We start from the raw sequence: 23,006 nt of genomic DNA on the forward strand, positions 1-23,006 counted from the left end.
CTACTAAAATCTACTTTAACCAATGTCTGTGTATGAGCACTTACTTTGTGGCATAAATTGATGAAAAATGTATTGTTACATTACAAATGATGGATGAATGTGAGAATTTATTTTTTATTTATTTTTAAATCTGCTGTCCAGAAGTTGACACAGCTATATGCTGGAGCAGGAACGAGGATTTTATTACCTGATTTACCAAAATATTTGCAATTTCCTCCATAGTCACAGATACAATACTAGACTTCTGATGTATCTTGTGGCAATCTGGCATATATCTGTTTATAGTAGAACTCAATACCTATGTCCAGCTACTACATTCTGCCTGGCTAAAGTACAGTGTATAGTGTAATGTTAGAAAACACACCATAATAGGATTTTGTATCATTTTAGGTTCTTTCTGCAAGATGGAAAATGCATTGCTTTTGTGTATATTCGTGTCCCATTGGCATTTCCTAAATGGTAAGAAGCAGAAATATTTGCTTAGGTTTTTTTTTTTCAATGTATGGGCATGGGAACTATACCATCCAACTTAGTTTTTTTAAACTGTAGGTAAAAAAACACTGTTCTTTATCATTTAAATGTTAAGCCAAATGTGTGTGCTTGAAAAGGGCTAGACTGATGTAGCTGGCAGTAGTGTTTGTGTAGACTTGCAAGTAGGAGTAAAAGAAGCGGGGAGAGCACAGCTCCATAGGTACGGTATCCATAATAGTTTCAGTGTATCCACAAAACAGTGTGGGTGGGGGTGTGTGTAAAGAGCAGATGTAAAGAACTGCACAAAGGAAGACATTGCAGTGTGCAAGTTTTATTGGTCCACAAATCCAAGTACTATGCTACATATTCTTCAGTGTCGTCTGCTGGCACTTTATCTAGCAACTATTTACATATATACAAATATAGAGCACTCTTGTAACAGGCAGCAGCGGTACAAGCTTCTCCACAGTGTTCTGAAAATAGGGGCCAAGAGGACACCCACACCTAGTTTACGTATACAAATATCCTCTGTGTGTGTGTGTGTACACAACTCAAGTGTAAATAGCCAGTTAGGTACCTAACTGGTTATGTGCATGCACAAATGCCAAACTTGCACACAGACACTGTGGATGTTTGTGTGCATAAATTAGGCACACAGAAATGTATATACACGGTTGGTAAAATATAACTTTGAAAATCCATGTTCTTTTTGGAAAAGAAGTTTTATTCTGAATTCTGTTTTTCAGCTTTATTCACAGTTGAAGTTCCCCAGCCACAGTACACTGTAGAATATGGGAGCAACGTGACCATGGAATGCAGGTTTCAAGTGAATGGTGAATTAAAGCTTCAAGATTTAAGTGTCATTTGGGAGAAAAAAGAGGAACATACAAAAGAGGTTTACAAACTTCACAAAGGAAAGGAAAACTTTAATAACCAACACAGCGACTACGGGGGAAGAGTAAATTTGTTGAAAGATAAACTGCAGTTGGGACAGTCTATGCTTCAGATCACCAGTGTAAAACCTACAGATGCAGGGACTTACCTCTGTCTCATTGGCTATGAGGGAGCTGACTACAAGACGATCACTTTGCAAGTAAAAGGTAAGCATTTTTTCCAGATAGTGGAAATCAGTTTATTACTGCATTATCCAGTTACAAGTCTCCCCTCACTGACTTCATTGGGATGGCAATAATGCCGGAGTGTGAAATTTGGCTCTTGGTCTGTAACTAGCATTCACAATGTGTGTAAGATCTAGCTCAAGCCTCTACATTACAGCATTGTCAACTCAACTCGAGAGAGCAAGTGCTGCCCATCCTTTCCTTCTCTCGCTTACATTTGGAGGGTAATGAGGGAGGTGGAGATTAGGCAGAGCACTTCTTGTGCAAAAGTGCTCAGGTTTCCTTGAGCACCTCCTACCTCCTGGTCACACTGAGGACACTCTAACCTCCCTCTATGGCCCCTTCTCACCCATAGCTTTGCCTTCTGGAGAAGAGGACTAATCCTGCAGAGGTAGGGGAGAGGAAAGGCAAAATACCGAATGGATTCCCATCCTCTGTACAGGGATGATGCTGACACCTCTTGCCCCAGGCTGTGACCCCGATACAAGTTATATGTTGCCCTCATTTTCTTTCTGAAAAACTATGGATTGCTTGTCTCAATACTGCTAGGTATATATTATAGGTTGAACCTTCCAGTTCTGCACAAGAGTTTATTCAGTATCAAGAATGCAAAGTTCGCTACAAACTGTTCTCCCACAAAGATACAGTGGAAAACATGTAGACTAAGGGGAATATTAATATCACTTTGATGCACAGATATTTATGCAAGTAATTCCCACAAATGCTGATGGGAGCTATGGGATAAATTGTGGGTTCTGGTGCATGTATGATGCAGAATCTGTAGGACCCCAATTATCCACTTGGGGTCAGCATCCAAAGAGGCCTCCTCTGACCATTCTGAGGTACCCTCATGGCACTTACACAGCAGCCCAACCCCACACCTACCTCTGGGTGGAGTCCATGACTCTGCCCTTTTCTACCACACATGGTAGTGAAACAAATGAAGAATGATGTTGGGGAGGCCAGCTGAAGAAAGCACTGGGTGTGAAGGTTGATACAATCTTTAAAAAAAAGTTGCAAAACTGTAATGAAAATAGATCAGTCCAGGTAGAAAACCTACCTCCCCACTTTTACCATAATTATGAAGCAAACAATAATGATGTTTAACTTGATCATCAAAAACATATTACTTGCTCACATGCAGAATTTTGGTTTGAAAAGAGCATGACCTCCTGAAATAACACACAATCTTCTGTCAACGCCATAGCTATAATAGCTTTTTGTGTCGTTGTTGTTTTTGTTTAGCTCCTTATAGAAACATAACCAAAAGAACTGTGACTGTCCAGGGGACTCCAGGACACAACGAATGGGAGTTAACATGCCAATCACAAGGGTATCCTAAGGCAGAGGTCATTTGGCATAATGGGGAACATCAAGACTTCAGTGCCAAAGCAAACACAAGTTATGAAACAGGAACTGATCAACTGTATAGTGTGACAAGCACACTTAAAACCAACACAAGTATTAATGAGACATTTCACTGTATATTTTGGAACAAAGAATTTAAAGAAAACACATCTGCTATTTTAATCATACCAGGTAATGTTTCTTAAGTATGTTAATGCATTGTAAGGTTGTCTATTGGATCAACCACAACCTGCTTTTCCTAATCTAGCCCAGGCCAAGCAATATATTGTAGAAATGGGTATTGTCTGGGGGCTTGAATTTTAGGCCTAATAGCTGGAAACTCTTGTGGGGGTTTTTAAATCCAGGCTCTTACACAAACTTCCTCTATGGCACTGGGTAAGGCACAGAACTGCCCTGCCTCAGTTTCCCACATGCAAAATGTAGACAATACCTTGCAGAGGTTGTATACAGGGCCGGCTCCAGGCACCAGCTTGTCAAGCAGGTGCTTGGGGCGGCCACTCCGGAGAGGAGCGGCACGTCCAGCTATTCGGCGGACGGTCGCTGAATTGCCGCCACAGATCACGATCGCGGCTTTTTTTTTTTTTTTTTTTTTTTTTTGGCTGCTTGGGGCGGCCAAAACCCTGGAGCCAGCCCTGGTTGTATAGGCATTAATGTGATCGTGATTGTAATGCACTCTGAAACACTGAAAATGCTAAGTGTTGTTTTTCCACCATGTTTATATTTCCAGTATACATGGAGTGGGTGGGTGGTGATTCAAGGTGTGGAGTTCTGCACAGCTTTAAAAGTTATGTGAAAGTCATGTATGAACCTGAGGGTAGAAAATGTCCCAGTCTAGCTGGAGCCGAGAAATGAAACCTTCCTCTGGAACTTAATCATAAACATGTACAGTTTGGGGATCAGAGCCATCAATTCCTTATTCCTACAATACATTTAAACAAATTAGTACCAGAATAAAAATCTGTACATAGAATGGAGTGGAAGGAAGAGGTTGCAAAAATCCAAAAGTCCAGACGAGGCCCTTGGATACTGTTAGAATAAATCATCAGGGGGAAAAAATGTTATGGTGAGCAAAGTCTCAAGGGATGATGGTATTTAACAAGGGAGTGAAATGATTAAAACAGCAAAATCCCCAGGTGAGATACAGTCCAGCCCTGTAATCCTGGGTGTGGAACTCTGCCTTTCCAAAAGGATACTCCCCAGTCTGTTTCCTGAGCAGTTATTGTGATAGCCATTTCCTTGAACACCTATGGAAGAATGATCCCCCTGCATTCTGTCACAGACCCGTTTGTGTTATCCAGTGCATCTCTTTGGATACCACTGACTCCGGAAGCAAAGATAAATATTAAATTGTCTTCCACCTTGTTTGAAACAGTTTCTGTTTATTGACTTGTCTCACATGGCTTGGAATGCAGCATCAGGGTGTGTCCTTGAACTCAATTTAAAATGTATCACACCAGAATTTGTGCATAATCGCCCTAAGGTATACATAGTAGATAACAGCAGAAGCAAAAGAGAAAGCAAAAATAAATAAGCTGCTTGAATATCATTCTGAAATGCTTAGAGTAGGGTGATAACGTGCAGTGTGGGAGCAGGGGGTTTATACCTGTGACGTGAACAGGGAGGTGTTAGCTACAACTTCAGATGGAGGTTTGCAGTGATTGGTGTAAAATCAGTTTCTGCACTATTGTATATCTTTTCCCTAATGATTAAGCTCCCTTCATAAAATGTTAGCCTTCAAAAAGACTAATATCATCCTGGGGTGTATTAACAGAAGTGTCCTGCATAAGACACAGGAGGTAACTGTCCCTCTGTACTCGATACTGCTGAGACCTCAGATGGAGTACTGTGCCCAGGTCTGGGCACAACTCTTTAGGAAAGATGTGGAACATTTGGAGAGTCCAGAAGAGAGCAACAAAAATGATAATAGTTTTAGAAAACTTGTTTAGTCTTGAGAAAAGAAGACTGAGGAAGAATCTTATAACAATCTTCAAATATATTAAGGGCTGTTATGAAGAGAATGGTGCTCAATTGTTCTCCATGTCCACTGAAGGCAGTACAAGAAGTAATGGGCTTAATCTACAGTAAGGGAGATTAGGTTAGATATCAGGAAAAACTTTCTAACTATATAAGGGTAGTTAAGCTCTGGAATAGACTTCCAAGGGAGGCTGTTGGTGTTTGTCCAACCTGTTCTTAAAAACTTATCAGGGATGGGGTACGTTTACTTAGTCCTGTCTCTGCACAAGGAGCTGGACCTGCTGACTTCTCAAGGTCCAGTCCAGCCTTACGTTACTATGATTCTGTATTTCCCGTGAGCACAGTAATGAGTCATGGACATGTGTTGTAGTGATCAAAGTTGTTTGAACTTCTTAAACTAATTATTGTAATTCAATAATATTAACAACATTCTCAGGTTGTTGGGTTTTGGAATAATCGCAGAGAAATAAAATCTATATAACTTATAACCTGTATTTTTAAATGGTGACAATTTTTTGTGAAATTTTTCCATTTTGTCCAGTTCCATAAGCTCATTGATAATCAAGAAAAAAATAAGACACTTTAAAAAAAAAGTGTTGTTGAAATTTCTAAGATTCAAGAGAGTTTAACCCGCTTGAGTAATTTAACTGGTTACTGTAACTTGATTATTTCCCTAATAATTTTCTTTTAATCCTTTTTAGATTGTCCAGTAGATAGTCAAAGGATTAACAGTAGACGGTATTTTGCAACAGCTGGGGCTGTGTTGGTTCTCTTTGGATCATCGCTTCTATTTATGCTTTGGGTAAAAAAGGGTATACATTTTTTTTACCATATTTTTCTCCTTTTGTTATGTTTGTTGATACTAATAGAATTGAAATCAGCTGATGATGGTCTGTTCCAACTCCTTCCAACTACCCTGAAACCCCCAATTCTCTTAATTCTTTTATCACATCCTTCCTGCTTCCTTTGTTTTTTCTTAATCTGCTCTCACCACATACTAACCATTAAGGTAGTATTTATCATCTCCTTAGCACAGTGAACTGTTTCGTCATCTGCCTACAGGCAGTTGTTAATGCATCTCCATTGGTCAATCTGTAGATGATGCTGCAGAGCATTATGAGTGGTGCTTTCTCCATTCAGAAGTGAAAGCATTCCTACCCAGCTGGCATTGCCAAAGCTGCTTCCGGTTCCTCAGTTTCCCTCATGATATGGAACCTACATGTCATTAGGCTGGCATGATATTTGTCTTTTCTGTTATAGCTTCTAACAAAACTGTCTGAACTTTGACTCAATAACTTTATAAGGGATCTAAATGAGTGCATTCTAGTTATATTTTTATCATGGCTAAAATGTAATAGAAATGACCATAAACAGGTATCTGCAAGAATTTTTGAGATTTACGTCTGGAAGATTTTATCACAAGAGGTACTCCACCTCCCCATACAGTGGTTTGCCACCACTAGTTTGTTCCATTTTCTTGATTTTTTTTAAATTAGATTTTGTTTCTTCAGTTAATTTGAGTGACTTAAAAAAGTTGGTAGCTTCAGGATCAAACGGTTGCAGAGGGATTACCTGAAAAGTACTGGAGGTTCAGTGTTGACACACACCTGTTATGCTGACAGAACCACACCAGTTTGTCATACTGTAACAATATGACCAGGAATGCATGAGGAAGTTTGAGCCAGGCAATGGGCTAACAGCTCACCAGAAAATCTTTTAAAATTATGTAGTAGGCATAAACACACAGCTGGCATGAACTTCAACTGGAAATAATACAGAGCTGTGCGGTAACTTTTTCAGTAATACCTCTCAGTAGAGGTATTAACGTTATGAAACTGTTTTATTATTTCAGGCCATGTAATATATTCCCCCATCACCACCCCAGCACTGGAAATAGCAATACTTTCTGGCTAGAAATCACATGGAAAATGTCTTCCATCATCAAAATTTATGATAAGGTCTCCATTAGGACTGCATATTCCTAGTCCATCAGGTTAATGATAGCATAACATTGCTATGTCAGACTCAGTTCATCTCTTTACACAACCTTCTCCTGCCCCACATAACAGGGTGTTATGGAGATGTCTGTCTCAGGCCCTGTATAAATGTTTTGTATTCTTCTATAACAGCCCCACAAGTGATGTCAGTAGTGGTGTTAGCAGGCTCCAGAGGGTGCTGCAGCTAGCCCTGTTCAATCAACAGTACCTTTGCTATCAGAGTGTGGTGAAACAGGAGTACACAGTGAAAGTGGAGGAGGGAACAGGGGAAATCCTTGGTGTCTCAGAAGTTCCCCTCCTGGAAATATGATATTAAGGTCACATTTTTCCTAAGTTACAAGAAGGAGTAGTATTTTAGCTGTTTTTTCCCCCGAGTTTGCATTGGAACAGTGACAAAGGTGATTTTTCAGTAGATATTATACCTAATTTGTAGTCTTTTGAGGTAAAAATATACAACAGCAAATAAGTTAGATAAATATTTCAGGGGTTTTGTAGTAACACTAAATCTAAAATGAGAATTTTCTTTCATATTCTTCCTTTTTCTCTTGCAGCTAGAAAAGATCAGGACAGGGAGACATGTACAAATAATGCAGCAGTGAAAGTGATAAGTAAGTATTGCATACATGTGACTGGATGTGCTTCAAGTGAAACTGGCTTAATTGAGAACTCCCTACATAATAGGGGCAACCCTAAGGAAAATTGTATTCTGCTCCATTTTGCATTCTTCTTTTAAGTTGTCTGATAACTAGACAGTAATAATTAAACAGTGAACTTGGTGCCTTTTATTTTCTGAAATAATAAAAACATATATTCTGAACAGTAAATTAAGTAAAATATCAGACTGGACCAACTTCACATATTACAACACAAACAGTCCTATCAAACAGAAATTAGTGTTGTGGCTAAAAGTGTAGGCAAACGCAAAGACCAAGCTTTAAAAAAGTGACTAGTGATTTTGAATGGGTCAATTTTTGGTTGTCCATTTTAAGGTGCCTTAAAATGGCTCAATTTCCTCCTTCCTCCAGAGGCTACATCAGATGAATAGTGTTTTAGAAAGAAAAACAATTTTTAGTTTTAGTTCTATAAAACAAACTGTTTTATGCATTAATTCTTTCTGTAAGCCTGTAGTTCAATTAGGCACTCAGCTTACCAAGAATGCCATGGTCAGAATTCTTTACAAAGGATTTATGACCATACATGAGGGGGAAAAAACTATGCCCACTCGTGTGTATATGTGTGTTGATATTTTATTTTATTTTTATTATTTTAAAAGAATTATCGACAGATGAGGAAGAGGGCGATTGCAGAGAGAGTTCTCCTGAGAATGAAGAACTAGAAAGTAAGTACAGATGAAAAAGGAAAAATAGTAGCAAACTTCACACAGTACAAATCATCTGCCAGCTTCCATGTCCAGGAAAAGGGCATAGCCCAGTGGGAGTTGGAGCTTAACGGCAGCTGTTACTAAGGGACTGACAGACTAAGAACTGGCCTGTAGACCAGTTTAAAAATTTAAATGCAGATTTTGAGCACTTCCCAGTCCACACTCCAGTGATTTTAGGGGATCCTTTCCCAATTATTGACTTACTGATCTGAGGCCTCCTATTTTCCTTTCTCCCACCTGTTAGTTACATTTTTTGTTTTTAAAGCTTTGCATTCTAGGGAATCTTTCTAGGTCTCTTTGGCTGATCTCCAAAAAGTAGTTTCCAGGCAGGGAAAGACCAGTAACTTCAGAATGAGACCCCTTTACAATTCTTCCATCGCTGGTTAATGTTCAGTCACCTGGAGATAAACAATCACCTTGTTAATATGCTGCAGCATGGAGAAAATATTAGAATGTTCAGTAAAGTCCATGGACTACGTTTTTATGCATTTGTCACATGACTCTGTCCTTAGGAATGGGGCAGCACAACCATCTAAGCTGGAATTTGATAACAGTTAGTAAAAGGATAATTCCTCCTTCTCTGTTCGCACTTGGAGATTCCTGTGAGTCAATGGCCACAGATACTAATTTTGGCTAAATCAGGCCCAAAGTCATCAAGAATATAATTGCAAAATATGATCCATCAGTCAGTTAATTTTTAAACATCAGTTAGTTTGGCCTTGTTTGCCCTAGATAAGTACATCTGAATTAAAAATTGATCTAGTTAAAAAGGTACAAACCCTTAATGGGAACAAATTTTGCCTGCATTGGGCCCATGATGTGGTAACTGGACAATTACAAGCTACAATAGAGATTATTTATTTTCTTCTGGTGTTAAAAAGATTGGGTCAAATTCTGCATTGATGTATATCCACTCAACCCTATTGGCTAAATGGTGCAGAATTTGTGCAGTATTGTCGGTTATGTATTTTTTATTTATTTTACTTTTGGCTTTAGTCAAACTAAAGATGGTAAATGATGTCATAAATGTGTGGTGATGTCTTTTTTCTATAATGCTTGTTTAATTTTTTTTCTTTTCACAGATGTACGAATTGAGGGGACTTAATGCAGAATGTTTTCTTCCTTCACTGAATATATTCTAGAGCTCTGGGAGTTTTATTTTAAATACTATTTTAAAATGTCCTGGTCTAATTCTCCTTTCATTTACAAAAGTGTAAATTCAGAGTAAATTCACAGAAGTTAATGGAGTTATCCTGATGTAAAACTGATCAGCATCAGGCTCTCTGTGTATGTATTTGTATTTATTTAAGTTCCTACATGTCTGCTTTGTCCATTATGCACTTTTGTGGATGTTTTTCAGGTTTTTTAAATACTTCTATCAAAAAAGAATGCACTTGAGGTTCCTACCCTAATGCATTTCATACTTGTTTTTAAAACATTCCAATTTTTCTCTGAGCTCTAAATTCCCTATTGAGACGCTATCACTTCCAGCCTCCACGGATGAAATTGTCATCACTTTGACCCATACAAGGATAAGGAGGAGACTGAATGTCATGCATGTGGGCCACCATCTGTAGATTTTAAGATATTGGCTAACGTTGAGCAGTTAGTTAGTTAGTTAGTTCAACAGAGAAAAGGCTGTTTAACCCTCTTGTCAACATCATGATTCCTCTTGGGTTGGAAGTCAGCAGATAATCTCTTGCCCTTTGAAGATGCTCCAGAGAGTTAGAAGTTCTACTGTTTACTGTTACTAGGGATATAGTTGGCACCACCAGTTTGCAACTGGTCACTATTCTGATCAACCATCTGAAAAGCAAGACTTTGGACCTTCTAGAAGAATAGCCTATGGAGTGGACTCTTTGGAAACAGTTGAGATGGAACGTCTGCTCTTCTATGATACAAAATAGACTCTCATTAAATCAATTAGCATGCATTTTGGAAGCACTTTTGGATTCTAAGTATCATTAAGCTATGGTTTGGTTATATTTTGCAATATACCTACTTGTCTTTACTGTGTCTTTATTTTACTGTGTCATAAATTATTAGAATTATTTATTACAATAAAATTGAAAACTATATTTTTTAATAAAGAGGGTGTTTCGTTTCCTTTTGTATCCTATTTCCTAAGCACTTCCCCTTTGTATAACATTTTCTTCTTACATTGGCATGGCAAGGGCCTGGTACAAGGACAAACACTTATTAGGATGTGTGTATGTTATTACAATAACTTGAAATATCATTCATAGTCACTCCAAGTAACCTTTTCCAATCTCCCATCATGAAAACCATCATTTGAGATGTACTCAAATCTTAGTTTCAGACTTAAAGTAGCCAAGTCTTTTCTGTAAAGAAATTAAAGGGGTATTAACACCTATGGACAAAGTTTATGAACTTTCCTGCAGCACTGAAACAAACTGAAATCCATAGGGTGAAATTTAGTCCTGTGGATCGGGCTACCACTTAAGCCTTCAAAATAGGGCTTAAATGAAATTTAAGTGCATAGGTTCTGCTAGGGTGAATTGCTTCAGGGAGAATAACTCCTAAAATGAACACAACCCTATTCATTCAAAAAGTCCTCCTGCACAGAATCTTCCTAAGAGAACAAATACTGACTACAGCATTCGTGAGATATGGCTTTATGAAAAAGTTGGAAAACTTTAAAACAAAGTGGAGTGCCTCTCTTTTCAAAATGCTAGTTCTCAAACAGGTTATGTGAGTCATTTCAACTGCAAAAATAAACCCCCCCAATGCCTCTAGCTATACTACACCACAGTGAGGGCAACATGCTGTAAATCAGGTTACCGTGGCCTAAAGGCCAAAATGTCTGACAACCCTGGCCTCCTCCTTTTAAAGGAAGTTGGAGCCTAGCTTCCTTTGCTGGAATTTGTTGATGTGCTGGGCCTGGCCGCTTTTGTCAGACTGATCACAGAAGTCATGAAAGTCACTAATGTGGTGTGGCTGCTTTAGGCTGCACCATGGGTGCATTTTGGCTGTAAACCTGGCTTAATTACCCCAAGGAGCAGCCCCTGTTTCAGAGGGAACCGCCACTGGCATGGTGCTGATGTAAGGGGTCAGACACCACTCACCATGAGCCTCATGCTGGCTTAGGATGGGAAATGGGCATGCTGATTACTTGTGAGTACTGTTTTAAATGTAACAACTCCCTCAGTCCCTCTAAAGCCCTGATCATGCTCCCATTAAGGTCAATGGCCAAACTCCCATTTGCTCCAAGGATGCAAGATTGAGGTCTACATCCCCAGTCCCACTCCTTGGAAAAGCATCTAATCCTCTTTTACATGCAAAGATTATTTCAGATCAGTGTGGTGCTGCTCATCCAAGCTGGACTCTGTGTTTCTGAATTTCTCTTTCAGTACAGCAACAGCTATTTGCATGTTAAAGTCAAACAGCAGAGTTCATCTAATTTCCCTTTGCTGGCCACATTTCCCTAAACAATTCAATAAATGTAAAAATAATATCACACAGCCAATGTACAGTTCCTTGTTGTCATACAAGGGGCTTTTGTAGAATGTGTTCTCATGGCACCACCATTTTTACATTGCCTGACTTTGTGTGTTTATATTTGCAACCTTAATTTTGTACTAACAAAACATTTTAGTTTAATTTCTATAGCTTTTACATGGGAGGAAAATAAAAAGGACAGGTATTATGATGCTATGGAGTGACACTAGTATTGCCAATAGTCCCGTATTACAAGGGAGATCCCTTATTTAAATAGAAAATTGCCTGTCCCATACAAAATCAGTATGGGATGCCTTTTATCCTATAATTCAACAGCAGGGGGCCAGTACTCACTTGATCTTAGCTCACAGACTGCTGAGAAGCGATGGTACATCTTTCCACTCCCCTCCCGACCCTGGCTCTTCAGGGTTGCGCAGGGAAAGCAGACCAGGCTGAGGTCAAGGGCCAGGGTCCAGAGGAGAAAGATGCACCTGAGAGTAGTGGCCCCCTGGTGGACAGCCCTTGATCACAGCCCCCTCCACTTTCTCTGCACAGTCTCTGTCTGGCAGGGCAAGTGGACAGGGCTGTGTGCCCTGGATTTGTGCTGAAGGGCCAGGGTCAGGAAGGGGCTCTCTCTGACAGGGAAGCTAGTACTCCCCAGGGTGTAGCCTCCCTGCTCGCAGAGTCTCTGTCAGCATCCCCAGCAGAGGAGCATAACTGCTGGTTGGTGGCTACAGAAGTGCAGAAGTGGGGGAGCGAGGTGGGCAGGGAGCCTGGTCCTGGCAGCCAATACCACCTGCACAGACCCCTGTCTGTTTCCCCTGCCGGACAGAGCTCCCTCCTGATTCCAGCCTTTCAGCGTGGCCCCATCAGGTCTTTGTGCCCCCCGATAACCTTATTGTGTCCCCCAGGGGGCCATGCCCCATAGTTTGGGAACCTCTGGCTATAGTGGAACTAGTATTTGGAAGTCATATTATTAGCAGCTAACATTAGCTACAGCACACTTTTAAACGCGGTCAGGAAAACATTCGATGCAATTATGCATGAAGCATCGGGAACACCAGACATTCCTCCTAGACATAAACAGAAAAAAATGAAGAGACTGTGTAGATATAAAAGGCAATGGGAAGAAAAATACAACCGGGTTAAATCTGTCACATGCAATTCTGGTAAAGCCTTTTGTACTTTGTGCCAGCATGAATTCACTAACAGGCATAGAGGTGAAACTGACCTGAAGCAGCACGCAGCAACTGATAGACATAAGAAAAACACGCAGGCCAAAAGCATGACAAACATTAGCAAATTCTTTGTCTCTTCAAACACTGAAAGTGACAGAATTGCAGCATGCGTAATTACAACTGTTTACTGCACAGGTAAACACAGCCTAAATTATAACCGCATGCGCTGTGGTAATAAGCTTGCCAGTGAAATGTTTCATGATTCAAATATTGAGAACAAATTGTGTTATGTAAGAACCAAAGCAAAGCTATTCGTGATTGATATTTTAGCCCCCATGTCTGTGGGGGATTGTTTACGGGATTTATTACCACCATTACCAGAACAGCACATGTATTTCTCTGTAGCGACCAATGCCTCAAATAAGGTGTGGCAGGGCAGGGGTAAAACCCCCTTTAAAGCCCTGCGAAAATGCTGGCTGCAGTCTGTTCTCTGGCCAGGAGGCCAGGGTAGAGACATAGGTATTCAGCAGTGAGCCCAGCTGCAAGTCCTAATCAGGGCCTGCTCAGAGGAACATGCTGAGCTGAGTGCTGACAGCTGGGCTGAGGCACAGGAAGGCTATAAAAACCCTCAGTGAGGAGGCTAGACTGGGAGGAGACAGGAGGATAGTAGAGCTGTCTCCTTACCAAAGGAGGAAGCCTCAAAGGCAGGAGACCCTGGGGAGGGTCTGTGGGGCGCTAGCTGCTTGGAGACCGGGGAACTGCACGAACGCTGTAAATAAAGACACTTGGGTGATCCAACAAAAGGAAGGCATGGAAGACTCTTTATTATACCAGCCTAAACACAGGGTGCAGGCACAAAAGTGGGAGAGCCTCCACTGACCCTGTGACATAAGGGTAATAGGAAGAATTTTCCGATGTGCCTACAATATTTCACCATAACAGATGGCGTTCAGTTCAAGCTGCTCGATTTTTATGAAGATGGTGATGAATCTGCAAAAGGCTTTCGTCATGCTAGTTTGAACTGCCTAGAGAAATACCAGCTTAATGTTAATTGCATTACTGCATACTCTGCTGATAACGCAAATATGAACTATGGCAAACACAATCAGGTGTATCAGTTGTTATGTACAGATAATGACTGCATTTTGAAGGCAAACTGCCCTGCACACTTAGCCCACAATACCTGCAAACTTGCGAGTGCTCAGCTGTCGGTTGACATAGAAACAATTGTATTGAAAATTTACAGCAATTTTTCTGTGTCCGCAATATGCAGAGAACTCCATAGAGTTTTGAGTTTGTTGACATTGAATGGAAAGAAGTAGTGTGACATGTGAGTACAAGATGGCTATCCCTTAACCCAGCAGTTGATCGACTTTTGAGAAACTGGCCAGCGATTACAGCCTATTTCAAGTTACTACAGGAGTCTTGTCCAGTAGCATTAAAGAACATGTTCATATAAGATGGCGAGGATGCCTGCATGTGTTTTTTTTCCAGCAATGCCTCTTGTGTCTTTGATGTACTTGTGAGAAACTTGGAGGCATCAAAACTATGCATTGCTGACTGACGTGTATGCGGAAATGTGCCATTTTTAAGCTGAAGATGCTGAACCGGAAAGAGGATTTGTTTTTTGGATTCCAAGCCAAACAACTGAAGAGAAAGCTACTATTACAACAAAAAGCGAAGGTAAAGAAAGCCATCATTAAGTTTTATGATTCTGCTTTTGTACATCGACAAATGGTTTGATTTCTCTACTGACAATGCAGTGATGAATCTGAAACCCATGGGTCTCTATGAGAAGCTTAGTTTCTCAGATCATGAGGACATAACAGATGCACTCAAAATGAGGGAAATCATAAACATGGACTAGCTCTATGAGGAATTCTGCACCAGTTGAGTTGTGATCAAAACATCATGAAATGACATTTCCAAATCTATCAGTGAAAAATGGATGTATGTGTTTCAGAAGTGTGGAAAAGAAAACTTGAAAAACTAGCTCCAAATTGTGTAGTTTGTACATAGTGTATCAGGATGAAATGCATTTGTAGACAGGATTTTTTCATTAATGGGGAATAAATGGTCTGACATACAGAACAGACGCAGCATAGATTTAATTAAAAATGAACTCCAAATTTGCATAAACTTCCAGTTATCCTTCAAAGATTTCTTCATCTCTGTACAACAAGACTGGGAGTTGCTGAGTTTTGCAAAAAGCAGCAAGAAATAGCCCTGGCAAATGTAGGTGAATACTACTTATTATATTAATTATTATTTATTATTGTTGTTATTATTATTACTATTAATAATAATAATTAATAATGTTAATGATCATAATCCTATCAGGAGGAGTGGGCAAAAGTGCTAAGAAAACAGTCCCTTATTTTTGAAATACAATATTGGCAACTGTACAAGCTTACTCTGCCTGACTACATTGATTTTAAATGACACCACACTATAGAAGCACATTGTAGTAGGGCATTCTGCCCATACTACAATGTGGCAGAAGCATGAAAGAGCTTGCATAAAACAGAGTTGGGTGTGGCTGACTGTTTTTTTTTTTTTCCTCGAGTTGGTAGAGATAGGGTTGCCAATTTTGGTTGGACATATTCCTGGAGTTTCATCATATGACATAACTTTTAATTAAAGATTAATATTTAATTCCTGGGGACTCCAGAACAATCCTGGAGGATTGGCAACCCTAGGTAAAGAGGGCCACCAAGCCCCACACACCATACCTAGGTGCTGTATGTTGGTGGTACAAACTACCAAAGATGACATTTTAGTTGTTTACAATGTGGGGTTTATTAATTATTATTATTATTGTTGTTGTTGTTATTTATTATTATTTTATTTATTTTATTTTAACTTAGTGGGGAAACATTTTTTTGCCTGCCTAGGCCAAAACTGGCTTAAAGACTTTTCCTCCAATTTTACAAACTACACACCCAAAATCAGTTTTGGGCTAACACCAAACACGGCCTACGTCAGGATCAGAGCTGAAAGAAATTTTTAATAATTTAATTTAGTTCTTTAGGCATATCTCAAATGTCTCTCATTTTGACAGATATCACTCATTTATATACCAAAGTTACCACACACATTTGGTATCCTCTCACATCTATGGTTAAAAATTATTTACATCAGAAATGTAGAATCATGAAACAGAAGTTATAGAAAGAGTTGTTTAGAAAAGTCCAAACACCAACCCACACATAACCAACTCCTGAAATCCTGAGCATTTGATGTCAGCAGGAATTTAAGGTATCAAGCCTCTCAGGATTTGACCCACAGATCATAAACCTATAGCTTCAATTATGAAGTCATTTTACTAAGGCCTGGTCTACACTACGAGTTTAGGTAGAATTTAGCAGCATTAAATCGAATTAACCCTGCACCCATCCACACAACGAAGCCATTTACTTCGACATAAAGGGCTCTTAAAATCTATTTCTATACTCCTCCCCGACGAGGGGAGTAGCGCTGAAATCAACATAGCCGGTTCGAATTAGGGTTAGTGTGGACGCAATTCGACGGTATTGGCCTCCGGGAGCTATCCCACAGTGCACCATTGTGACTGCTCTGGACAGCAATCTGAACTCGGATGCACTGGCCAGGTAGACAGGAAAAACCCCGCAAACTTTTGAATTTCATTTCCTGTTTGCCCAGCGTGGATAGCACAGGTGACCATGCAGAGCTCATCAGCACAGGTAACCATGCAGTCCGAGAATCGAAAAAGAGTTCCAGCTAGGGTGACCAGACAGCAAGTGTGAAAAATCGGGACAGGGGGTGGGGGGTAATAGGAGCCAACATAAGAAAAAGACCCAAAAATCGGGACTGTCCCTATAAAATCGGGACATCTGGTCAACCTAGTTCCAGCATGGACCGTACGGGAGGTACTGGATCTGATCGCTGTATGGGAAGATGAGTCCGTGCTAGCAGAACTATGTTCCAAAAGACGAAATGCCAAAACATTTGAAAAAATCTCCAATGGCATGATGGAGAGAGGCCACAATAGGGACTCACTACAGTGCCGCGTGAAAGTTAAGGAGCTCAGACAAGTGTACCAGAAAACCAAAGAAGCAAACGGAAGGTCCGGGGCAGAGCCGCAGACATGCCGCTTCTACACTGAGCTGCATGCAATTCTGGGGGGGCCGCCACCACTACCCCACCCCTGACCGTGGATTCTGATGAGGGGTTACTCTCAGCCATGCCTGAGGATTTTGCGGACGGAGAAGATGAGGAGGAGGAGGAGCAAAAGCTTGCAGAGAGCACACAGCACACTGTTCTCCCCAACAGCCAGGATCTTTTTCTCGGCCTGACTGAAATACCCTCCCAACCCTCCCAAGGCGGTATCCTGGATCATGAAGCCATGGAAGGGACCTCTGGTGAGTGTACCTTTGTAAATATAAAACGTGGTTTAAAAGCAAGCATTTTTTAATGATTAATTTGCCCTGAGGACTTGGGATGCATTCATGGCCAGTACAGCTACTGGAAAAGTCTGTTAACGTGTCTGGGGATGGAGCGGAAATCCTCCAGGGACATCTTCATGAAGCTCTCCTGGAGGTACTCCAAAAGCCTTTGCAGAAGGTTTCTGGGGAGGGCAGCCTTATTCCATCCTCCATGGTAGGACACTTTACCATGCCATGCTAGTAGCAAGTAATCTGGTATCATTGCATGACAAAGCCTGGCAGCGTATGGTTCCGGTGTTTGCTGGCATTCAAGCAACATCTGTTCTTTATCTCACTGTGTTATCCTCAGGAGAGTGATATCGTTCATGGTAACCTGGTTGAAATACGGGAATTTAATTAAGGGGACAGAGGTGGCCGTTCCTACTGGGCTGTTTGCCTGTAGCTGAAAAGAAATCCTTTCCTGCAGTTAGCTAAGCGGTGGGGGGGCCATTGGCTTTGAGCTGTTCGCGTTTGGCTAGCAGGGATCTTCCCTGATACCAGCCACGCGGTGGGGGGAGGGGTAAAGCGATCATCCCAGAATTGGATGGGGGGGGTTAGTTTGGTTTCTGCTGCTGCTGCTGCACGTTAACACGAAAACCGCAGCACTCAACAGTCTTTGCTTGGTATGGGAAAGGAGAGCGCTGCTTTTATGAAGGTTGCAGAAGCCAAAAGACAATGGCTTACCATGGCCGCATGCAAGCCGAATTCTGTTGCCCAGCCCTACATCTGTGATCTCTAACACCAAAGCCACAGGCACTCAATACTAAGATGCAAAATGCGACCTTGTACCGAAATCACATGTGCTATGTAATGTGAATAGTGTTGTTCACCGTGAAAGAGTATAAGCATTGTTCTGTGAAATGTATCTTTTTAAATACTTCTCTCCCTTTTTTCCCTCCCGCAGCTGCAAATTTTTCAAGCCTCCCTCCTCCGTCCTGAAGGCTATCTCAGATAAGGCGGTGAAAAAAACGCACGCGAGACGAAATGTTCTCTGAGATCATGCAGTCGACCCGCAATGAAAGAGCTCATCTGAATGAGTGGAAGGACACGGTATCACAGTACAGGAAAGCTGCCAATGAACATGAGGACAGGAGGGATGAATGTGAGGACAAGAGGGACGAACGTGAGAACAGGAGGGATGCTTGAGATGAGAGGTGACGGCAGGAAGACCAGAGGAGGCAGGATGCAACGCTGGGGCTACTGCATGATCAAACAGACATGCTCCAGCATCTGGTGGAGCTTCAGGAATGGCAGCAGGATCACAGACTGGCACTACAGCCCCTGTATAACCCCCCTCCCCATGTTCCATAGCCTCCTCACCCAGATGCCCAAGAATGCGGGGGGGAGAGGGAAGGCTCTATGCACCCTGCCACTCCACCCCAGTGGAAAGCCCAAGCAAAAGGCTTTCATTCAACAACTTTTGAAGTGGCCTTTTCCTTCCCTCCTCCCCTCCTCCCACACCCCACCCGGGCTACCTTGTCAGTTCTCTCCCTATGTTTATAATCAATTAATAAAGAATACATGATTTTAAAACGATAGTGACTTTATTTCCTTTGAAAGCAAGCTGTGATTGAAGGGGGGAGGGTGGGTTGCTTACAGGGAATGAGTCAATGAAGGGGGTGGGTTTTCATCAAGGAGAAACAAACAGAACTTTCACACCGTAGCCTGGCCAGTCATGAAACTGGTTTTCAAAGCTTCTCTGATGCGCAGCGCTTCCTGGTGTGCTCTTCTAATCGCCCTGGTGTCTGGCTGCCCGTAATCAGCGGCCAGGCGATTTGCCTCAACCTCCTACCCTGCCATAAACGTCTCGCCCTTACTCTCACAGAGATTGTGGAGCAAGCAGCAATAACAATGGGTATATTGGTTTGGCGACACTTTAAATGTCCAAATGCACATTCTACCACCATTCTGCACTTGCTCAGCCTATAGTTGAACAGCTCCTGACTACCGTCCAGGCTGCCTGTGTATGGCTTCATGAGCCATGGCATTAAGGGGTAGGCTGGGTCCCCAAGGATAACTATAGGCATGTCAACATCCCCAATGGTTATTTTCTGGTCTGGGAAGTAAATCCCTTGCTGCAGCCGTTTAAACAGACTAATGCTCCTGAAGACGCGAGCATCATGAACCCTTCCCGGCCATCCCATGTTGATGTTGGTGAAACGTCCCTTGTGATCCACCAGTGCTTGCAGCAACATTGAAAAGTACCCCTTGCGGTTTATGTACTGGCTGCCCTGGTGGGCCGGTGCCAAGATAGGGATATGGGTTCCATCTATCGCCCCACCACAGTTAGGGAATCCCATTGCAGCAAAGCCATCCACTATGACCTGCACATTTCCCAGAGTCACTACCTTTGGTAGCAGCAGCTCAGTGATTGCTTTGGCTACTTGCATCACAGCAGCCCCCACAGTAGATTTGCCCACTCCAAATTGATTCCCGACTGACCGGTAGCTGTCGGGCATTGCAAGGTTCCACAGGGCTATCACCACTCGCTTCTCAACTGTGAGGGCTGCTCTCATCTTGGTATTCTGGCACTTCAGGGCAGGGGAAAGCAAGTCACAAAGTTCCATGAAAGTGCCCTTACGCATGCGAAAGTTTCACAGCCACCGGGAATCATCCCACACCTGCAACACTATGCGGTCCCACTAGTCTGTGCTTGTTTCCCAGGCCCAGAATTGGCGTTCCACGGCTAGAACCTGCCCCATTAACACCATGATCTCCAAAGCGCCGGGGCCCGCAGTTTGAGAGAATTCTGTGTCCATGTTCTCATCACTCTCGTCGCCGTGCTGCCATCGCAGCCTCCTCCTTGCCTGGTTTTTCAGGTTCTGGTTCAGCATAAACTGCACGATAATGCGCGAGGTGTTTACAATGTTCATGACTGCTGTCTTGAGCTGAGCGGGCTCCATGCTTGCCATGGTATGGCGTCTGCACGGGTCACCCAGGAAAAAAGGCGCGAAACGGTTGTCTGCCATTGCTTTCACGGAGGGAGAGGGAGGGGGGGCCTGATGACATGTACCCAGAACCACCCGTGACAATGTTTTTTGTCCCATCAGGCATTGGGATCTCAACCCAGAATTCCAATGGGCGGGGGAGACTGCAGGAACTATGGGATAGCTATGGGATAGCTACCCACAGTGCAACACTCCGGAAGTCGATGCTAGCCTCGGTACATAGACGCACACCGCCGAATTAATGTGCTTAGTGTGGCCGCATGCACTCGACTTTATACAATCTGTTGCCAAAAATCAAATTCTGTAAAATCGGAGTAATCCCGTAGTGTAGACATACCCTAACAGTTTGTTTTGGAGGTAATCTTCTCCATCTCCATTTCCTCATTTCTAACAATCTTGATATGCTAATCAGTGTGTGTATCGGAAAGAAAACCAATCCCTGCAGTATATGGAGATTGATATTTTGTAGAGGAGTGAAACGTTGGTTCCTTCAGTGACCAAAGATGGTGAGAAAGGACCTGTGCTCTTTAGGCAAGATTCTACTTTGCATTTCTTTTACACAAAATCTATAGTTAATAATTGGGCATGTAATATTCACTCTTTCTGTTTCAGTGAATTCACTTTTTCTTTCTGTTTCTGTTGCATGTTGAGGGAATGTTTAGTTTTGTGAAGATCTAGAAATAAAGCAGTGAGCCATAGCAGGGTGTTCATGAACAAGTTATTTTTGCTCCTCAAAGGCCAAGTGGTTTCAAATGCCCAAGAAGTGCCACAGTAGGGTGACCAGATAGCAAGTGTGAAAAATTGGGACCAGGTTGGGGGAGGGTGTTAAAAGGGCCTATTTAAGACAAAACCTCTAATATCGGGACAGTACCGATAATATCAGGACATCTGGTCACTCTATACCACATGAGTTTGTTAAATACATACCCTGAAGTGGTGTATTCCTGTTAGAGCAGGGGTGGCCAAACTATGGCCTGTGGGCCGGATCTGGCCTGCGAGCATTTTAAGCCAGCCCGCGAGTCACACCACGTGGCTCAGCCCTGCTCCGGCGCTCTGGCTGGGGCGCTGGGTTGGGTGCTGCACCACGTTGCTCGGCCCCACTTCGGTGCTCCAGCTGGGGCATAGGGTTGGGGGCGCATCACATGGCTCCCAGAAGTTGCGTCATGGCCCTGCTCCACCTCCTATGTGCTCCAATGGGAGCTGCAGGGGCGGTGCCTGCAGATGGGGCAGCGTGCAGAGCCTCCTGGCCGTGTCTTCATGTAGGAGCCAGAGAAGGGACATGCCACTGCTTCCGGGAGCCGCTTGAGGTAAGCACCGCTTGGAACCTGAACCCTCTGAGCCTCTCCCCTCGCCCCATCCCCCTGCTCCAGCCCTGATCCCCCTCCCACTCTCTAAACCCCTTGTTCCCAGCCCAGAACACCCTCCTGTATCCCATACCTCTCATCTCCAGCCCCACCCCAGAGCCCGTACCCCCAGCCGGAACCTGCACCCCTTCCCGCACCCCTGCCCCAGCCCTGATCCTCCTCCCGCCCTCCGAACTCTTTGGTCCTAGCCCAGAGCACCCTCCTACACCCCAACTCATCATCCCCAGCCCCACCCCAGAGCTCGCACCCCCTCCTGCACCCCAACCCCAATTTTGTGAGCATTCATGGCCCGCCATACAATTTCTATTTCCCGATGTGGCCCTCAGGCCAAAAAGTTTGCCCACCCCTGTGTTAGAGCCTGGGGCTCATTCCTTACACCTACTTAACTTTGTAGTATAGACATGCCCTCAGTTAAAATGTAGATTTAAAGAAGTTGTTATAAACCAGTTTGATGGCATATTTATCTTTTCATTATGTTCCCAGTGGAATTATTATAATTATTTATTATTAGCAGTGGTAGAAGGACAAAAATAGTAAGGAAAATAGAATTTCTACTGTGGGAACAGTGGTTCTGATAAATTGGCCTAGGGGGTGTGGATTTGGAAATGCAGGAAAGGTATTTGTGGCAATGCCTAAGGAGGCTGATTGTGGTGGCACTGTAGTAATATGTGTTTTTCAGGGCTTGTCTACACAAGGAAATTGTAGCTGTAGACAAGTCCATAAATCTTCTAGTTACATCATCTGAGAAACCCTGTGTGTGATAACAATACCTTAAATTAATATGGCAGTAGGAGGGCGGTGAAGAGAGGAAATGAATAAGAAAGGCAAGCAATCCTCTGGCTGCACAGCTAGATAATCTTTGCCTTTGGACTGACGCCAGTTACTTTTTGCCTCATCATGTTTGACTTAACTGTGAGTTAATATGTGTTGTAGGGGGGAGGGGAAAGAATTTGAGCACAATGAGTTTAAATTAACTCCTGGTGCAATTTCACAAAAGTCAATAGAGTTACCCCATGGATGTGTTTGAGCAAAAACTTTTATTCTATACATCAGTAAGAACCTTTGCACTGTTAACACCTGTTCACCCTAACACAAAGTTCCACTGCTTTTGAAAATGGCTTTATAACATGCTCTAAAACCACTAAATGAAACACTTTCAAAATCATTGTTCAGCATGCACCCTGTTAGTGCTCTGCACAGTACAAATTCAGCTGTGCTGGTGGAACTAGGTTCAGTACTCAGGTCCTGTAGCAGAATTTAGACATGGTTCTGCAACATGCTTGAAAAATTGCTTAGTGAGAAG

The 23,006-nt window shown here is 42.4% G+C and overlaps 1 protein-coding gene across 1 annotated transcript; it reads left to right on the forward strand.

Moving 5' to 3' along the window:
- Window positions 1–394: 394 nt before the first annotated feature.
- LOC112119475 (programmed cell death 1 ligand 1-like) lies at window positions 395–9,894 on the forward strand. The gene is made up of 7 exons (XM_029911719.1): window positions 395–459; window positions 1,218–1,571; window positions 2,835–3,128; window positions 5,633–5,743; window positions 7,480–7,536; window positions 8,202–8,267; window positions 9,392–9,894. The coding sequence occupies exons 1-7, from the start codon at window positions 405–407 to the stop codon at window positions 9,412–9,414; spliced, it is 960 nt and encodes a 319-aa protein (XP_029767579.1). The 5' UTR covers window positions 395–404; the 3' UTR covers window positions 9,415–9,894.
- Window positions 9,895–23,006: the final 13,112 nt, after the last annotated feature.

This window comes from Terrapene carolina, unplaced genomic scaffold (genome assembly GCF_002925995.2).
Source record: "Terrapene carolina triunguis isolate 2854851 unplaced genomic scaffold, T_m_triunguis-2.0 Scaffold113, whole genome shotgun sequence".
Lineage (NCBI taxonomy): Eukaryota > Metazoa > Chordata > Testudines > Emydidae > Terrapene > Terrapene triunguis.